Source organism: Mesocricetus auratus, unplaced genomic scaffold, assembly GCF_017639785.1.
Source record: "Mesocricetus auratus isolate SY011 unplaced genomic scaffold, BCM_Maur_2.0 Super-Scaffold_100054, whole genome shotgun sequence".
In the NCBI taxonomy this organism is placed as follows: domain Eukaryota; kingdom Metazoa; phylum Chordata; class Mammalia; order Rodentia; family Cricetidae; genus Mesocricetus; species Mesocricetus auratus.
This window is the reverse complement of record NW_024429231.1, coordinates 2,166,631-2,187,384: the sequence shown is the minus strand read 5'-3', so window position 1 is coordinate 2,187,384 and position 20,754 is coordinate 2,166,631. Positions and strand designations below refer to the sequence as shown.

The window sequence follows — 20,754 nt, the reverse complement described above, 5'->3', positions numbered from 1 at the left end:
CTCATGCCACCCTCAGATGTGTTCGCAAACACCAGAATGACAATGAGTGAAGCCAGAGGCCATCAGGCCTTGCCCGGGCCCCTTGTGACCTAACACCACCCTGAGGAGAAGGGTGAGGCACCTGTGGGAAGGCTGGGGTTCCTAGCGGCAAAGGGCGGCCCAGTCACACCCAGGACGCTTGGACAGAACCCGTCTTTCCTGCTGCTCAATCACACCCGCGACAGCGGCCTGGGGTTTATTCCCAGGCCGTCTGGTGGCCGTGTACCCAAGGACCACGAGCAAGTGGCAGCAGCAGATAAAGCTTCAGTGTGGGGACAGGCTCGGCAAGGACTTTACTCCATCCCAGCAGCCCCTCCAACGTGCACTCTGCTTTGTAGCCCTGCCCCCATGACCGCAACCCCAAAGCTGGAACTGGGGTGAGGCAGAGGAAGGGTTGGAGAAACAGACTCTGAGCAGACAGAAGACCCTGCCTTCATTTGGACCTGGCAGGGAGGGGCCAGGCCATCCCTTGAGCCCTCCACAGAGGCCTTCCAAGCCTCCCGTCTTCAGACATGCAAGTGTGAGCTGGGACCCCCAAGGCCCCTGCTCTTGGCACACTTGGAGCACATCCATTCTCTGGCTCTCTGAGAACACAGCCACCGCTACCCTGAGCCTCTCCAGGCTCTGGTCACCTGGAAAGTAGTTATCTGCTCAGTTCTGGAACCACCTGGCCGTCCTAGCTGGGCAGGCCTATCTAACCGAGCCCACCACGAAAGCAGCAATGTCTCTTTTCAGCAGCTGGGGACCCTCCTTTTTCAGCCACACAACTCTGCTGGACCTCAACCTGGTTCTGTTCCGATGCACACAGGCACTTAGTCTATAGTGCACGGGCACACTTCAAAAATGGCTCAGTCTTAGTCTATAGTGCACGGGCAAACTTCAAAAATGGTTTGGCATATGCCTGATGACCCGACTTTTATTCCTGGGGTCCACATATTGGTAGGAGAGAACCAAGCCTGCAAGTCGTCCTCTGGCCTCACTCATGTGCGGTGGGCACGTGCATGTGCACACACACACACACACACACACACACGAGCACACACACACACACACCTCATTACATATGCACCAGATGAATTTCAAGACTCTGGAGCCTGTGATGGGATTATTTTCTTAGCAGCAAGTATGATACTATCCTCCCCATTTGGTTGAGGCGATTTTCAGGACCTCTTGGCTGAGGAGCAGGTCCTAGACAAGGCTTGGGAACTGATAGCATCTGGTTTCGTAGGGCAGAGAGAGCATGGGAATTCCGCTACATATGGCTCTAGGGGGAAAATGGCAGCTCTGTGGAGAAGGCCAACTACCTGAGACATTTACATAAAAAAGCACACTCAGAGTCTGGAGCTGAGGTGACTGGTTTATTGGCCCCGCACTTCCCTTACCCCTGCAGGAGACCCACAGACTCAAAGCGGGTTCCACGGGCGGAGCCTGGAGTGCAGTGAGCATGCTTGCCCGCACTGAGCAAGGGGCTGGAGAATCACTGTGTGGCCATGGAAAAGGCCAGCCAGGAAGCGACTTGCAAAGCCAGCCATGGCTCCGCCCCTCCCTGGGCATCCAGTAGGCAATAATAGCTTTAAGCTGCTGTTGAGAGCGACCTCTTCAGTCTGCTGTGACAGATGCGAGATGTCTGGCCCGATGAGGGAAGGTAGCGGCACTAACTTGATAAAGACTTTGTTTTGTAGCCCTGTAGAGTATCCTTTGAGGCCCCTTTCTCAGTCGATGGCTGGCCACTTCCACAAGACAGTTCCGGGCATCCCCAGGTGAGGCAGTATGCAAAGCGGGCAGGAATGGGGATGAGGACAAAGGCTTACAGCCCGACCTTCAGGGTCAAGGCGCACATTGGATACAGACGAACCATCTCTCTTCTGACTATGATTGGATACAGAGGAACCATCTCTTCTGACTATGATTGGATACTGAGGAACCATCTCTTCTGACTATGATTGGATACTGAGGAACCATCTCTTCTGACTATGATTGGATACTGAGGAACCATCTCTTCTGACTATGATTGGATACTGAGGAACCATCTCTTCTGACTATGATTGGATACTGAGGAACCATCTCTTCTGACTATGATTGGATACTGAGGAACCATCTCTTCTGACTATGATTGGATACAGACGAACCATCTCTTCTGACTATGATTGGATACAGACGAACCATCTCTTCTGACTATGATTGGATACTGAGGAACCATCTCTTCTGACTATGATTGGATACTGAGGAACCATCTCTTCTGACTATGATTGGATACTGAGGAACCATCTCTTCTGACTATGATTGGATACTGAGGAACCATCTCTTCTGACTATGATTGGATACTGAGGAACCATCTCTTCTGACTATGATTGGATACTGAGGAACCATCTCTTCTGACTATGATTGGGTACTGACGAACCATCTCTTCTGACTATGGAAAGACAGAGAAAGGGGTTAATACAGCAAAGGAGGAGGAGAGGTGTGTGTGGGGGGGGTGTTAACCTGGAAAGTTCCCAGGAGAGGAAGAAGAGGTGTGGGGGAGAGGGAGATGAAGGCTAGTCAGTCTTCCATGACCAGAGCCAATGGCCAGGTCCTCAGCCTTGGCTGAAAGGAGCAGAAGGAACCCCAGGATCTGAGAGAGGGTGCACTCACAGTGTTCGAGTCCCAGGCCACGCAGGTGAGGGGCTTTGTGCTGAACTGAAGACGGCCACTACCAGGCCAAGCAACACCACAGGGCCAGGTAACACCACAGAGCCACAGACAGGGCTGATGGGGCGGCTCAGCAGAGCCGTCATGTCTGTGAGGAACTGTGGAGGGACAGTTATGGGCGGCCAGTCTAGCCTTCCCTACCTCACAATCCTCAGCTAGTTTATGGTCTGCTTTACCTCAGTTCTCCTCTCATCAAGTCTGTCTCCTATTCTCCTCCTGCCCAACACCTCCCCTGGGCCCACACCATCTCCTTTATCCTGGGATGACATCTGTGAGGTGGCAAAGACCCTTCAGGTGCTGGGTACCCAACAGTGAGCCACCTAAGCCAAGCAGCAGAATCCAGACACCACTCCGCCTCAGGAGCTCAGTCCTGCTTTCTTCCAGCCACACGTTCTCAGTTCCTCACTCAGCAGCGAGGCCCTCGATCTAGATGCCAGGCTCCCAGGTCCTCCTCTCTTCTCTGCCCCTCTGTCTGTCCAGGCTCCGCTTCAGAACACCTTCCCCAGTGCTCCTGTCTGCCTACATTTCCATCCTCGCCCTCAGTGTCTCTCTTACTTCCACTGTGGACTTGGTGCACCCACAGGGCTGTCTGCACTGCTCCTTCCTCTCCTACAGACTGTGCTTTGAGATGAGCGCTATATGGTGAGTTCATACCAGTACCACAAAGGTGTGCGCCTGCGACCCCAGCACGTCGATGTGCTCCTGAGACCCCAGCACAGCGTGTGCGCCTGCAACCCCAGCACAGCGTGTGCGCCTGAGACCCCAGCACAGCGTGTGCTCCTGAGACCCCAGCACAGCGTGTGCGCCTGCAACCCCAGCACAGCGTGTGTGCCTGCGACCCCAGCACAGCGTGTGTGCCTGCGACCCCAGCACAGCGTGTGTGCCTGCGACCCCAGCACAGCGTGTGCGCCTGAGACCCCAGCACAGCGTGTGTGTGTGCCTCTGCAACCCCAGCACAGCGTGTGCGCCTGCGACCCCAGCACAGCGTGTGTGCCTGCGACCCCAGCACAGCGTGTGCGCCTGAGACCCCAGCACAGCGTGTGTGTGCCTCTGCGACCCCAGCACAGCGTGTGTGTGCCTCTGCGACCCCAGCACAGCGTGTGTGTGTGTGCCTCTGCAACCCCAGCACAGCGTGTGTGCCTGCGACCCCAGCACAGCGTGTGCGCCTGAGACCCCAGCACAGCGTGTGCGCCTGCAACCCCAGCACAGCGTGTGTGCCTGCGACCCCAGCACAGGTGGGGACAAGAGGACCTCAGGGATTTGCTGGTCAGTTAGTTTAGCCAAAACAGTGAGCACCAGGTTTGAGACAAGACCCTGTCTCAAAAAGTAAGTGGAGAGCAACTGAGAAAAACTCCTGACACATGCGCTCACACACCCACGCACAGGCGCACAAAAACCTGCACAGCCACACTTGAGTCTTAGTAAGTGTCTGGGTAGCCATCAAGATGGCTCAGTAGGTAAAGGCACCTGCTGCCAGGCCTGACGGCCACATGGAAACTAAACCTCCACAAACATACTGTGTCACACTCATGCCCACACACGATAAATGTAAAAACCATATGGGGCTGGAGGGACGGTTCAACTAAGAGCACTCGGTGCTTTTGCTGAGGATCCAGGTTCGATTCCCAGCACCCACATAGCAGATCACAACTGTCTATAACTCCAGTTGCAGAAGATCTGATGCCCTCCTCTGGCCTCCATGAACACCAGGCACATATGTGACACACATACACACATACATGCATGCATGCATACATAATACATGCATGCATGCATGCAGGCATACATACATACATGCATGCAGGCAGGCATGCAGGCAGGCAGGCAAAACATCCATACACATAAAATAGTTTGGAAAATGTTAGGTGAGTAATAACAGTGAGGGAGGGGACAGACTCTGAACCACTTGCAGCACCTCCTGTGTCCATCAGGGTCACTTGTGTGTCCTACTAGCAACTTCTTTCTGGAGACCGGGTCCCTCTATGAAGATCAGGCTGGCCTTGGACTCGTGGAGATTCGCCTGTCTCTGCCTCCTGTGTGCTGAAGTTAAAGCATGCGCCATTGTGCCCACCCTATTAATTTCTGAAGTGCTCTGACAGAAATCTAAGGAGGAAAGGTTGGCGTGGGCTCCTGACTGCTAAGGGAGTGTGGCCCATCACGATGGGGAAGAAATGGCCACAGAGCTGGCTCAGTCTGTGGTGGCTGCAACATGGAGTAGACTAGGAAGCAGAGAAAGCAGGCTAGAGCCAGGGCTAGCCCACAAGATGGACACTGAATATTCAAAATGCGAGCTTGTGGCTAAACGTCACATCTGAACCACCACAGAAAAGAGCCTTGGCTGGAGGTGGTCCCTGCTCCCTGTCTCCCCCGCCCCCGCCCCAGTCCCTGTGAGCGCTGCTCCCCCGCCCCAGTCCCTGTGAGCACTGCCCCCACCCCCGCCCCAGTCCCTGTGAGCACTGCCCCCGCCCCGCCCCAGTCCCTGTGAGCGCTGCCCCCACCCCGCCCCAGTCCCTGTGAGCGCTGCCCCCACCCCGCCCCAGTCCCTGTGAGCACTGCTCCCACCCCCACCCCAGTCCCTGTGAGCGCTGCCCCCACCCCGCCCCAGTCCCTGTGAGCGCTGCTCCCCCGCCCCAGTCCCTGTGAGCACTGCCCCCGCCCCGCCCCAGTCCCTGTGAGCACTGCTCCCCCACCCCAGTCCCTGTGAGCGCTGCTCCCCCACCCCAATCCCTGTGAGCGCTGCTCCCCGCCCCAGTCCCTGTGAGCACTGCTCCCCCGCCCCAGTCCCTGTGAGCACTGCTCCCCCGCCCCAGTCCCTGTGAGCACTGCCCCCGCCCCAGTCCCTGTGAGCACTGCTCCCCCACCCCAGTCCCTGTGAGCGCTGCTCCCACTCCCACCCCAGTCCCTGTGAGCGCTGCTCCCCCACCCCAGTCCCTGTGAGCGCTGCTCCCCCACCCCAGTCCCTGTGAGCACTGCTCCCCCGCCCCAATCCCTGTGAGCGCTGCCCCCGCCCCAGTCCCTGTGAGCGCTGCCCCCGCCCCAGTCCCTGTGAGCGCTGCCCCCGCCCCAGTCCCTGTGAGCACTGCTCCCCACATCAGGCTATTCCCACACCGCCTCTTTGCTTGTTGTTTGTTTTGGTTTTCTTTTTGAGACAGGGTTTCTCTGTGTAGTCCTGGCTGTCTTGGAACTCACTCTGTAAAACAGGCTGGCCTTGAATTCACAGAGATCTGCCTGTCTCTGCCTCCCAAATGCTGCCACACCTGACTTTTCTGACCACAACTTTATCACCCTAGCCCAAGTCACTACCGGCTCTTACTTAGAATCTTAAACGCTCCCGATTCCCCTCCTTGGTTCCGCTTGTTTTCCTTCACAAGGCACCAGAGAGCGGTGCCTTCATAAAGTAAATACATCTGGTGGTGCCTGCCTTTAGTCCTAGCGCTTGAGAGGCAGAGGCAGATGGGCTCCTACGTGGGGCCAGCCTGGTCTACAGCAAGTTCTAGGACAGCCAGCAGAATATACTGAGAGCTTGTCTCTAACTTTTTTTTAAATCCAACAATGGTGCTCCCTACTCAAAACCACTCAGTGTTTTGTGGAACTTACGAGATCCCATCTTCTGCCCCCAAACCCCTTAACTCTATTCCAGCTTCCCTACTGCATTCCTGGTTCCTTAAAAGCTTCAAGCAGGGTATTTTCCTCTGGTGTACACACATGCATGAACAGTCACACACATACATGCACATAAATCATGGCCTCTCCCTCATTTCCTGAGGAGGCTTCTAACCCACCACCCTTCCAGAAAGGCCTTCCTTATTACCCTGTCTGGACCACACACACCCACTCTGAAGCAATGGAGCCTTTGGTTTCTTCTTGTCTTCCGTTCTGTGTGTGCACACTCATGAACACGGGAGCTAGAGCATGACCTAGGCGGCTCCCTCTGCTACACCACACCTTATTTTTCTGTGACAAGGTCTCTCACTGAACTTAAGGCTCTACTGTCTGGCTGACAAGGACCCGGGGTCCTGCCGTTTCACCTCCCAATGCTAGAATGGGTGCCGCCGTGACCGTTTCTGTGGGCTCTAGGAAGAGATCAGGAGTGCATGCTTGCACAGCAAGGACTTCACCAGCTGAGCCTCCTCCCAGCCTCACTTGTCAATTATGGTCTTCGTGTCTGTCAGGGTTGCTGCTGTGTGTCTACCCACTGGAATGTATGTGCCTGAACGCGGAGACTCACTTTGGTTTTGCAGTGTCCCTGGTCACTAACAAGCCATAAGGCCAGAAACACGTGGCACACACAGTGTGGTGAACAAACATTTCTCGGAGGCCTTGAAGTCAAGGATCCCAGTGTCACTCTAGTTTGATATTAGAAACGACGGGAAATCTGTCAACCCGCCCAAAACATCCATGGTCTGGGGCTGGCGTGGGCCTTCGCCTCTTGGCTCCGTAGGCCAGGCTACAGCAAGGCTTTCACATATGACGGTGCTGATGATGGGCAACGCCGTCCAGCATCCAGTCAGCAGCCAGCGGTGGATGAAGAAGAGGCCGCACAGGAACATCACCATGGAAACACCCACTGAAGGAAGCATTAGGATCAGAGCTCTGGGAGATGATGGGACTAAGGGGAGACCATAAGCCAGGGCTGGCGTTAGGGCTGTGGGAGAGCAGAGTCACAGGTGGAGAAACCTGTAAGTATCCTTTGATGTCCCGAAGAAGGAGGAGGAGGTGTCCTGGAGGGGGATAATGATGCCAGCATGGACACCGAGACGGTACACAACCCCAGACTCAGCAGCAGCAGGAAAAGGAGGACAGCCCAGAAGGCAGATGCAGAAGCGACCGAGATGACTTCAGGAGAGGCCAGGAACACAAACCGGGGCTCTCCTCAATCTGCAAGGACAGAAAAGCAAAGCGCTCCCTCTGCCTTCTCTACAAACTCCCTGAAACCCTGACCTGAAGAGGAGGAGGAGAGGAGACCCCAGGCACACCTGACAGGACCCCACCCCTGCAGTCTGTGGAAAGTGCTCTGTGTTTCCTACATTCCCAGGGTTATGTGTCACATTTCTTTCTGGGTCTAGTGAAAGCTGAACTCTCTGTGGTGCTGAGCAGGCTGTTCCAGCATCTCCTTTGTCCTGGGCCATCCCCACTGACCTTCAGAAACTGCTCTTGGGTGTTGCATTCAGGCACCTTGCTGAGGACAGCCCTCCTCGAGGGTGGTAGGAGGCTGCTGAGGCAGGAACTGTCGGTGGAGGTCAGGTTGTTCTGCATGCCAAGGGGCTGCACCTCAGGCCGTAGGATCCCCCGGGCTACCAGCATTATAAGCTTCTCTGTGTTCCTGAGGATGGGGGTGAATTGGGACCATGAGGCCCTTTGGCACTGCCCTTCCCTTGCTCATCTTGCAGATGAGAGCCGTCTTGAGCCTGCAGTGAAATCTAGAGGATGTCCTTTTTCAGGGCCTTGGAGAATAAGAATGTACTCCCCCGAGGAGCCCTCAACACGGATTTTCTACAGACTTGCTAGGGACTTTCTGGTCCTGGTGTTCATGAACTTTCTGAGACCAGTAGGGAAAAAACATTTAAGCACCGCATTTCAGAGCACATGGCAGCTTCCTTAGACTGGGTGTGACAGTCCCAAGTCGCGCTATGTGAAGGCACCATCACTGAGATCCGAGCAAAGTGCAGGCCTTGGAGAGTGAGTGTGCACTGATCGTGTCCTAGAGATTAAAGCGGTGCTATTCTGGTGACAAGGCAGCTGCACACTTAGACTAATGTCCTCACTGTGAATAATTTAATCTTCTTATGAGAATAAAACTAATGTCCTCACTGTGAATAATTTAATCTTCTTATGAGAATAAAGCCGTTGACAAGGGGCTGAGACTTGGCTTGGCAGCTAGTAAGAGCACTTGCTGCTCTGCCAGAGGCCATGAGTTTGATTCCCAGCACCCATGTCAAGGCTCACAGCTGCCTGTAACTCCAGCTCCTGGGCATCTGGTGCCCTCTTCTGCCTCCTCCGTCTACATACATACCAAATAAATGAATATGAAGATGTAGTTAGTTAAATAAACAGTGCTGTAGAAGCTGACTGCACATCACCCACTTGCTTTTTATTTTATTTTATTTTATTTTTTTGAGACAGGGTCTCTCTTTCTGGCTGTCCTAGAACTCACTGAGTACAAGTAATGTGAGAGGGCCGCACCTTCAATATCAGAGCAGAAAGGCGGTTAACAAATTAACAAAGCAAGGGGAAATGTCAAGAATCCAATAGAATGCATCCATAAGGCAGCCTTAGCTTTAACTTGTGAAAGACCCCGAATTTATAGAAATAAAATATAAGCTTAAACAGGGAGGGCACCCCACTAGAGAACTTGGGAAGTGAACAAAGGACCCCATCCCAGGAACTGGCCAAACCACAGAATGGAATGTATGGTTTAGCAACCTTAATTGCAGAAGGGCTGTAAACCCACAAAAGGCCAATTCCGGGCTGCTGACCACCTGTGAAGAACTGACCAGGGCGTCAGAGATGGGCAAACAAGATTTGTGGGAACCACCATTTACTTAGGGAGTGATGATTAACTCATACCAAGGTTTGAGGAATTTACAACGTGTAGGTCAGGAAGACATCTACTTCTCCTGGTCAGTAGTCACGTACCCCCCCCCCCCCGTCACAAGATAGGGACCCTTCCCAAAGGCTTGTGGATTTTGTCTTTAAAAGCTGATTGTAACTGAACTTCGGGGCCAATCGGTCTAAAAGCTGACCGAGAAGCCCATCTGCAGATGCCTAATTAAAAAGCCTCTTGCGTGTTGCATCAATTGGCGCGTGGACTCTTGATTCTTGGGGTGACAAATCTAGCCTGGGGATCCTCCTCAATTTGGGGTACCCCAACACTTGAAGCACAGTTTTCAACTCTGATTATCACAAGAACAAGACTTGGGTTCCAGAAAGGGTTTCCCAAAGCTGCTGCCTGGAAGAACTCACTCAACCCTAGAGCATCAGGATGGCCATGAGGAAGCCAGGCTGAGTGCAGAGCCTGCCTCAGGAGGATCACAGCTTCAAAGTCAGCCTAGTTTACACAGTAAATTCCAGGGCGGGCAGGGCTACGTGGTGAGGCCCTGCCTCATAAAAAAACAATCAATCAATGACTATTTAAAAGGGGGGCTGGAGAGACGGCTCCGTGGCGAGGAGCACTGGCTGTGTTTGTAGAAGACCCACATTCAGTTCCCAGGACCCACACGGTGACTCTCAAACTACCTGTGTTCCAGTTCCACAGACGGCCACCTCTTCTGGCCTCTGTGGGCACCAGGCATACACAGTCATACAGGCAGGCAAAACACTCATGCCCATAAAATAAAATAAAACCGCCTTAAAAACTAAACATAGGGCTGGAGAGATGGCTCAGAGGTTAACAACTGGCTGTTCTTCTAGAAGTCATGAGTTCAATTCCCAGCAGTCACATGGTGGCTCACAACCAACCGTAGTGAGATCTGGTGCCCTCTTCTGGCCTGCAGGCAGACAGAACACTGTGTACATAATAAATAAATAAATAAATCTTTAAAAAAACTAAACTAAAAATAAACGTAGACTCAAAGTGAAGAAGGCTGGGATGCATCTCAGTGTGGAGCACTGCCTATCACAGACAAGGCCCCGACTCCAACCACTGTTAGGCTGGGTGTCCAGAGACAGAGGCAGGAGAGTCTCAGTGAGTTCAAGGCAAGGCAGGTCTGCATAGCAAGTCTCGGGTCAGCCAGGACCACAAAGAGAGATCCTTTCTCAAAAAAAGAGGAAAAGATTTATTTTTATTATTTTTTAAATTATGTGTCAGGGCTATGAGTATGTGAGCACAGGTACCCACAGGATCCTGAGGGTGTCAGGTCCCCGGAGCTGGATTTACAGGCAGCTGGCAGACATGGGTTCTGGCAGCTATGGGTGCTGGGAAGCAGCACCTATTCCTAACTGCTGAGTAATCTTTCTGTCCCCATGGGAAGAACATTAAAAACAAGAGCAGTCATCAATGAAATAAACAGTTAACAAAATTAATAAAGGAGAAAAACAACCGGAAGCTGATTTTAAAATAAACTATAGGTAGCCAGGTGGTAATGGTGCATACCTTTAATTCCAGCACTCAGGAGGCAGAGAAAGGCAGACTCTGTGAGTTCAAGGTCAGCCTGGTCTACAGATAGAGTTCCAGGACAGCCAGGACCACACAGAGAAGCCCTGTCTCGAAAAAGACTCAAATAAATCAATAAATAAACCACAGGGACTCGAGAGATAGTGCCAGGGTCTCTGCTGCCCTCTTCTGGCCTGCAAAGGCATCTGACACACAAGTTTTAGACAACACAGGGAGGAGCTGGGAGAGGGCTCTATGAGCAAAAGCATTTCCTCTGCAAGCAGGAGGACCTGAAGTTCGAGTCCCAGCACCCATGAACACCGTAGTCACCTGTGCCCGTAACCTCAGCACTAGGAGACAGAGACAACTAGATCCTTAGAGCTTGCTGGACAGTCAGCCTAGCTGAAATCTACTTTGGCAAGAGAGCCTGCCTCAAGGCAATGAGGTGGAGATTGATAGACAAAGACAGCAGCCACCCCCTCTGGCCACAAAGATAGCAGCCACCCCCTCTGGCCTCCATCTGCATACACAAGAGCACGTGTTGTGCATTCATACCTACCACAGGAAGAAAGAAGCAAGCAAACTATGCGGAGCATTTTCTGGGTGGTCACGTCTTAGTGTGGGTGCTGTTTCCACTGAGCATCTGGTTTAATGTGTCTCTTTATGCGTGTGCAATAGCTCATAATAAAGGTCCTTTTTAAAAACACACACAAGGGCTGGGCAGTGGTGGCGCACGCCTTTAATCCCAGCACTTGGGAGGCAGAGGACTGCAGATCTCTGAGTTTGAGGTCAGCCTGGTCCACAGAGTGAGTCCCAGTATGTTCATCCAAGGCTATGCAGAAAAACCGTCTCAAAAACAAACAAGCAAAAAGTCCAACCAAGAAAACACAGAGGTCACCAAGATGTCTCAGTGGGTAAAGGGCTTGCCATGCAAGCCTGGAACAGTCCCTGGAGCCCTGTAGGGAGAAGGGGAGAAGTGATGTCACAACCACGTCTTCTGTCCCCACGATGACATTCCACCCCCCACATCAAGTGCACACCACAGCAATAACCAAGGAGCCAAACAAATGACACAAATATAGTATTTGCATGTGCCTATCAAACTTACTAAACTAAGAAGTCCAGCCAAGTCTAATAAAGTGCTGTGCAAACCAAGAGACGGAGTCCTCACGCTTCCCTGCTGGGAGGGTAGTTCTGATGAAACTACTATGGCAATCAGACACTGAGCAGACCCTGCCCAGCAACTGCCTCTGAGGCTTAGCCTGGCCCGCACATGTATAAGCTCTCCATCCCTGGACTCCAATTTTACAATACTGCTGACGTGTCTATGCGATTAGATCCCCGATATCGCGTTCTATACTGAACAAGTACGAACCATACCCGACAGAGCTGGGTATGGTGGCACACACCTGTGGGCCTACAGACAGCAGGCTCACACAGGAAGGCAGCTTGTGAGCTCCAAGCCAGCCTAGGCTACAAAGAGATACTGGCCTGAAGCGAAAACAAAACGTCTATCTCCTGAACAGTACAGGGTGAAATCTGCTCACAGCAGCAACATTGTTTGGCCTGTGCCGTCCTGGGGTGATTTCTGTCTACAGGAATAGTAAGTAAGTGCAGGAGGACATTGCATAAGGAACGGAGCAGCTGCAGGTTACCTGTGTGGTTTTTGAGAATTGCATCTGCTATGTAGAACTCTGAATACGTAGAAGAGTCCACGTGTGTGCCTGGTGTCAGGTGGCTAATTTCTATGAACTGGAACGGAAACAGCTCCTCCTGAACCAAGGGAGGATCACAGGACTCTGGAAGCTAACCAAACCCAGGAGGCGCTGGAAGCCAGAAAGGCACAAGACAAGAGACCCCTCCTCAAGATTATGCGTGTAGTCACGATTGCTGGGGAGACTCTTCCTAGATCTGTCGACAGGAGGTTCCGGGAGCTCGGTTTCCCAGTCACAGTGAGGCTTTTAAGTTGCTGATTTCCTGTAAGTGGTCTCTCAGCCATGCTCCCACGCGAAACCCAGTAAGCCATGGCTTCACCAGCTAGACTTGGCTGACACCCTCTTTGGCCTGTTGTCAGTTCCCTGTCTAGGCTGAAATTTTCCAGCAGAAAATGACAGTCATTTGTGGAGATTGGGGTTACCATGGAGAAATCCAACTCAGGTTCGCCTTCCTTGGAAGGCCTCTCTGGCTCTGTCAGGCTCAGATTATCAGCTATCAGAAGCTTATGACTAGCTGGCTCAGTATCCAATTCTTCATTCCTTCTGCTTCAAGACTGAAAAAAGGTAATATAAGCATGACGGGCACTGATGAAGCAGTCCAGGCTTCTGTGATGACAGCAGAACAGCAGGAACACGTTCCAATGCTCTCTTACATGGCAGGGTGTTCACAGCTAATCATGGTGTACTGCACATTGAAAACAACAAGGGTGGAGAGATGCACCAGCCCTTGAGAGCGCTTGCTGCTCTTCCCAAGGACTCAGATGCCGCTCTCAGCGCCACCTGCTGGCCAACCATTGGTGACTCGTCTCAGGAGATCTCACCTCCACGGGCAGCAGGTCCACACATGGTGTACATACATCTACACGGGCAGAACACTCATACGCACGTGAATAAGCAAATAAGCAAACTTTGTGAATGGTGACACACAGCTGTAAACCAAGCTGTGAGAAGTTAGAGAAAGAAGAATCAGGAGTCCAAAGCCAGCCTAGGCTATATAGTGAGACCCAGTCTCAAAAAACAAAGCATCCTGTGGGAACTCTGTTTTCCCCACAAAGAGATGATACTGTCTGAGGTGAAAGTGTGATCAACACTCTGATTTTATCAATAGGCAATGCCAATATCACATCAATATCAGTGTGCAATATCACAATACCCCCCATGAACTCACGGGGTTATAGAATGTGTCAATAAGACCAAAATGACTGAAGAGCTGGTGGACAGTCCTAGCCGGGAGAGAATCCCACGGTCTCTAACCCTGTAACATGCACTCTTCCCACCAGCCGCTGCCTCAGCCCCAAATAACACACGAGACACTATATTAATTATGAAGCTGTTGGCCATTTGTTATGGCTTCTCATTAGCTAGTTCTGACTTAATTATTAACCCCAAATTACTAATCTATATGTTTTTATAAGGACTTATCTTACTGAGGATGCAGCCTCATGCATCCTCTCTTCCTGAGATCACATGGCGACCCTCCACTCTTGACTACATTTCCCAGAATCCTCCTAGACTCCTAGTCCCACCTATCTTGCTTCCCTATTGGCCAACAAACCTTTATTCATTAACCGGTAAGAGAGACATATACACACATTGACTTCCCGCATCATAACTCTTTGGAGTTTAGGTTTGCCAGATGGGCTGAAAACACTAGATTTAGGAATCCACAGCCAAGGGACTGTGCAGGAAGCAGACTTCCTCGGTTGATCTGTCAAGTGTGGTCTCAGATGCTGCTCTCTGTGTGGGTGACCTAGGCTTGCCTGCTATTCTTAGATCTGCCCTGAGGTGGGGGATTCGCAACCTCTGGTGTTCTCTAGTGTTAAAAGTGTAGGACTCTGGCCTCTGTTCTCACTAAGAGGAAGCAGAGCTTTTAGCCTCCCTGAAGTTGAGGTGTGTGGTTGTGAAGCTGCCCAGGCTGGACCTCACCAGGGAACTGGCCTTACTTCTTACAGCAGCGGTGTGTGGCTACGGTGGCCCAGAAGCCCAGGATGGAGAGGATCATGGGAGTGGTGAACCACAAAGTGAACATCTTGATCAGACCCATAAGGAAGGCGTTCCCCAAACAGTTGCTGAAGTCAGGCGTATGGGAAGACAAGTAGACAATGGGGCCAAGGCCTAGACCCATATCAAGCACGACTTGGATCCCTGCTTGGGACCACATAGTTAGGCCGTGGATGCTTACCACCTAAAAAGGAGAAGATGGGCACAGCAGGGATGCCAAGATTTGGGAGAGCACAGCCCATAGCAGACATGGTCTACTCAGAGGGGGTAGCACAGGAGATAATGGCAGGCAGCTGTGCTGTTCCAAGAGCTCAGAAAGCGGAGGGGGGACCTCACCTTGAGAATTAGCAGCTGTTTAAACCCACATTCTGTGCCCTTCACTGGCAGAGTCCGGAGGAGGAGGCGGAAGAGCCTGAGACGGGAGTGGCACCAAGTCTTAGAGAACTCGTGGGAAGAGGATAGCACGCCGGTAGAGACTCGCCCTTCAGAGAACTCTGTGGGTGAATTGGGACTTGGAAGAGTTTCCAGCCCGGCAAGGCGCTTGCAGGGGTAACTGACCAGGAGGGAGAAACAAGGTCGTCACACTTGAGAATGCCAAGGGCCAAGCACAGCTCACCTTCTCAAAGGACTTGATCCCATTGATCATGAAAACACAAATGAAACACAGGCCAAAAAGAGGGACTTGTGCATGTTGAAGCTGGTGGCCCACCAGCCTCAGTTCTGCCTGAGGTTTTCAAGGTCTGCTGGTACCAAAAGGACGCACAGGCCGCTGCCGGATCTGGGGACATGGCTTTGGACAGGTCTGCTGGGCAGGCAACCCCTCCATCTGCCTGCACCCCTGCTCTTTCTGTTGTCTCTGCTTCATGCCCCTCGTTTCCCAAGTCTCTTCATTTCTCCGTCCTCACAAGGCCGCTGGAATGCCTCTGTAAGGGACAAGGCTGGCATGGAGCAGTGACGTTGAATATGTGGCTCGTGCAGAAGAGGATCCCGCAAGTGTACAAATTCATTAGGTGTTGGTGATGAAGCAACCTGGAGGCCAGGAGGAAAAGCAGGGATCTGAGGGAGGACGGAGGAGCGTGGCCCGCCGGTGGATGCCCACGAGCTTACTCCACAGTGAATGGTGGCGGCAGCTGCAGGGGCAGGCCTGAGAAGCTTGGGGCTCCCACCATGAAAATGCCCTGCCCCACACCGCCAAACCAGGGCTCCCACTAGCAACCTCAGTCTTCAAGAGGCTGAGGCAGGAGGACTGCCATGACTTTGAGGCAAGCCTTGGGCTACAGAGAGGGGCAGGATAAAGAGGGAGAAGGAATGAAGGGGAGGGAGAGATGGAGATAGGGAAGGAGGGGGAGAGCTTTTGTTTGTTTTCGTAAGAGAGGTACTATGCAGCCCAGACTAGCCTGGAGATGGAGATGTTCCTGCCAATGCGGTTGAAAGAAAGGCTTAGAAAAGCCCGCCTTAGCTCCGCACGCCTTCCCGTTTGTCAACACTCCACCTCAGCTCGTAAGCTTCACGGGGGAGCCTGACTTGCCTCTATCTCAGATAGCTCTGCCTCACCGCTCTCCACCCACCCGCTCTTCCCGTAACCTTCCTCACTCTTGATTCTCTGTCTTCTCTGCCTCCTGCTCCACTCCGCCACTCCCGGGCCAGAGGATGGCCCTGCGCCTCGTGTCTGCGGCCACTCCCGGGCCAGAGGATGGCCCTGCGCCTCGTGTCTGCGGCCACTTTGGTCTTTGATCCTTGTGATCTCTCCACTCTGATCTTTCTTGGTTCTTCAAATGTTCCACAAGGCAGAGGAAAGGAAAGAGAAAAGACCGTGGAAGACACTGACTGACTCAAGCAAGGATTATCAGGATACTGGTAAAGTGCTTGCTCTACAAGATGAGATCTGAGTTCAAACCCCAGGCCCCACACGGTAGCACGCTTGCAATCTCAGCACTAAGGAGCCAGAGACAGAATCCTGCCTGGCCTACCTGGTGAGCTCTCTGCCAGTGAAACACTGTCTCAGAAAACAAGGTGGACAATTCCTGAGGGAACACACATGAGGTGGTCCTCCGCTCTACACACAAACATACACACGTGAACACACACACACACACACAAACATACACACATGTGAACACACACACACAAACATACACACACGTGAACACACACACACAAACACAAACATACACACATGTGAACACACACACACACACAAAATCATCAATGGTTGCTAATACAAGATGGTCAATGAGACAGGCCATGGTGGTGCACACCTTTAATCCCAGCACTCGGGAGGCAGAGGCAGGCAGATCTCTGTGAGTTCGAGGCCAGGCTAGACCGACAGCCTCCAAAACAATTCAGAGAAACCCTGTCTCGTAAAAAAACAAAAAAAAAAAGAAAAAGAAAAAAAAGGAAGTCTTATACACTCAAATTACAACTTTAGGTGTGAAATCATGTCAAATTTCAAAAATCAAAGATGTGTTTATTTTTTATTCTATGTATCTATGTTCTGCTTACATGTATATCTGTGCGCTGTGTCTGCCAAACCAGAAGAGGGTGTTGGACCTCTTAGAACATGGCTGTGGGTTGACCTGGGGGTGCTGGGAGTTGGACCTGGGTCCTCTTTGAGAGCATCCAATGTTTTTTCTTTGTTTTTTTTGGGGGGGGTGTTTGGAGGTTTTTCGAGACAGGGTTTCTCTGTATTGTTTTGGAGGCTGTCCTGGAACTCGCTTTGTAGACCAGGCTAGCCTTGAACTCACAGAGATCTGCCTGCCTCTGCCTTCCTAGTGCTGGGATTAAAGATGTGCGCCACCACCGCCCGGCCAATGGTTTTTTTTTTTTTTTTTTTTGAAGCTTTTCATTAGGGTTTATTCGTTGTACAAAACAATGGGTTTCATTTCATTACAACGTCACACATGATCATATTTCACTCCTTCCCTGCTTGCTCTCGGCTGTTATCACCAACCAGAGGAACCCCAGGAAGCACCCACACTCCTGATGAAAGTAGTGGCTGAGTTATCAAATGCTTATCAGTGGGAAGTTGATATTTAAAATCATACATTTAAAAAAATGTAATTATCTCTGGCCTCTCACATCTAACCAGAACTCCTAAGAGTTAAAACTCTCTCCCAACTTTCAACATTGCCACCCCTGGCATTTGCACTTTTACTATGGAAAGAAAGACACATTTTAAGGTGAGTATCAGAGAGGACTCAGGGTAAAGACATGGGAAAGGCATAAGACCCTAGAATGTGACACGAGCAGGATGCTGAAACACGAGTGAGTTCACTGGTGAGAGCCGCTTTTATAAAGCATCACAGATCAGATTGGGAGCAAACACAACAGCCGTTGGTCAGGGCTCCAAGGGAAGGTTCCACTCCTGGCCTCACTCTCTGACTTACATAAACTCCTTCCCTATGTACTCTAAGTATGGTCAGAATATATGCAACTGAAGTAGAGCCTGCCTCAATGACCTCATTTCTAAATTAACTCTTCAAAGGCCCTATCTCTAAATTGTTGCATTCTAATATACTGTAGGATTTAACCTACAAATTTTAGGAGAGCCCCATGTCTTAAGAAATTCAAGCCGGGCGTTGGTGGCACACGCCTTTAATCCTAGCACTTGGGAGGCAGAGGCAGGCAGGTACAATACAGAGAAACTCTGTCTCAAAAAAAAAAAAGAAATACAAAACATTTATAAGGGTATGTTATAGCCCCATACAACAATCTATAATACTTGACATCTTTAACACTCTCAACATTGAGGGTATTTGTTCAGACTTAATTAAGAACCCAATTGAGACAAAGGATATACCTCAGTTAGTAAAGTGTTTATTTGACATGCATGAAGTCCCTAGGTTTGATCTCAGCACTATATAAAATGGCTGTGGAGATGTACATCTGTAATTCCAGGACTTGGTAGGTAGAGGCAGAAAGACTAGGAGTTCAAGGTTATCCCATCTCAAACAACAGCAAATCAACCAAATCTTCTAATAGCAATTATGTTTATAATCATATACTTTTGGGAACAAGACATAGGGTTAGCAGAGATCCATTGGTTAACCAGAACTATAATTGGCCCATGCTTAGCTCATGTCACCTAGGAATTATTTAGTGAATGGTTCTGTTTGCTGTGGTCTGTAGGTCTTTGTACACAGCCGTTCTCCTGCAGATTCCCAGCTGCTCCTGTGGGGAACGCAACGGTCACTTTACAGAGCAAGAGCCTTTATCACAGCTGGTCCAGCTCATCATCTCCCGGGAGAAGAGGCAGAGATGCCTCCACAGAAACTCATCTTGCATCGTCACCTCCACAGCTACAAACTGATCATCATAGCCCCTTACCTGCCTCTTCCAAAGACCTTTAGAATATCTCACCCACAGAGGTCATCACAGCCGTGCCCCACTTACGAACAAGCCTCAAGGAATTGCAACGCCTTTCGATTCTAGTCCAGTTAGGCCCCTGCCTTTCTTGGCAAGGAAGTCTAGTCTTCAGCCTGGCAGTCCCTTTTCTGTGTGGGTGGCGGTGGGCAACCAGGAGAAAACACACCCACAGCAGTAACCACAACCTAAGTATCTTGGCTTCAGGTGTCTCTGTTTCATTACTAAGTACCCACCCATGCTGGGCCTTGTTCTTCCCGAGTCCCAATCAGTCATATGGTATCTTCAAGAACACTCTGACTTCTTTATCACCCAGAGGATAAGGATGAAATCAGCATGCCATCAAGACAGGTATTCTGAGGGTGCTGGGGTGGAGGGGAGTACAGATCATTCAGAATGTCTCTCGGCATCAGGATGAAGTCAAATGAGAGCATAAAAGACATGGATGGCTTTCCAGACAACCAGCTCTTCTCTGTATGGCTGAGGGAGAGGATGGATTCCTGAATGTTGTCTTCCGACCTCCACACACATTCCCTGGATCCTGTGTGCTCCTCGTCCCCAGTGTCTCCTAAATGTTTCCCATTCGGTGTGCTGAAAACTAAACTTCTCCATCCAGAAGCAAGATTTAATAATCCCAGTTGAGAGTGTCCCCATCTTTCTGTTATGGGTGCCTCTGATGCCACTGGGGCCATGATGGTGTCTGGGTGGGTCCAAGCTGCTGTTGAGGACCATGTCTGGGTCCACGTCGGGATCTGTGATGATGCCCATGGCCGTATCAGCGCAGGGAGTCACTGGAACCATGCTGTGCTGACCAAGTCCCACCTTCACCCTGGGTTATCTGCCCCTGCCCCTCACAGGGTGCTGTAGCAGGAGAGCTGCCCCTGCCCCAGACCTCATCTGCCATGTGGTGGCATGGATCTGAGGGAAAGACGCCCTCCCTGCTCAGCCTTTTGGTACCTGCTGCAAGTGAGAAAACTGGCCCCAGTGTCACAACAGGGACAGAACTAGCCCTGCCCGTCACCAGCTGCAGCACAGAGGACAGCAGGCCCTGGGCAGCATATTAGAGCTGACCCTGGGCCCTGAGTGCATGAGATTAGACACCCAGTGCTCTAACCACTGAACCATCTAGCTTCTCCAGGCCCCAGTTCAAAATTAAAAAAAGTTTGGCCTCCAAGCTCAGTCCATTCACTAGTCTACCTTGTAGGAAAAATAGATACAAAGTGCCCAAAATTTCCCACAAAATTCCCTGCCCAAGAAAAATAAAATGATTTTGAAATATTAAAAACATGGAAAGGGGTCAACTGTGGTGGCATACGCCTGGTGAACTCAAGGCCAGCCTGGCCTACATAGTGATTCCTCGACAGCCAGGGCTACATGAAAACAAAAAGTAAAATAAAATTAACAATAATGATAGCACGTTGAGAGAAGGCTGGAGAGACCACGAGTGGCTATGAGCTTTTGCTGCCGCGTGCAGGACTGGAGTTGGATCCCAGCACCCGTGGCAGACAGCTCTCAACTGCCTGTATCTTCAGCACCAGGGGATCTGATGGCCTCTTCTGGCCTCTGATGGCACCCACACACATAGACATAAAAAATTAGTAAAAAATATTTTATCACGTGCTCAAAGTCATTAACAATCAGCCATAGTGAGACGCCGTTGCTCACATACCTGACTAAAACGATAACAATTCTATACATTCACACAATGTAGAGGAACTAGAAAGACTCCTTCTCAACTAGTACAAATTACATATATGGGAATATAAATAGTAATGACCACTTTGAAGAACTAGTTGGCAGTAAAATTAAACACACAAACACTATATTGTTGGCATATTCCCTAAGCCTTCATTA

General features: G+C 51.1%; 1 protein-coding gene across 1 annotated transcript; it reads right to left on the bottom strand.

The window, feature by feature from the left end:
- Window positions 1–1,359: 1,359 nt before the first annotated feature.
- On the bottom strand, window positions 1,360–19,668 carry Slc6a16 (solute carrier family 6 member 16). Its single transcript, XM_040736049.1, is given in 12 exon segments — window positions 1,360–1,908; window positions 2,583–2,720; window positions 2,723–2,828; window positions 7,182–7,375; window positions 7,408–7,597; window positions 7,870–8,053; window positions 14,481–14,722; window positions 14,875–15,091; window positions 15,208–15,316; window positions 15,482–15,547; window positions 15,550–15,567; window positions 19,572–19,668. Coding segments are annotated over 12 exon segments (1,776 nt in total). The 3' UTR covers window positions 1,360–1,693.
- Window positions 19,669–20,754: the final 1,086 nt, after the last annotated feature.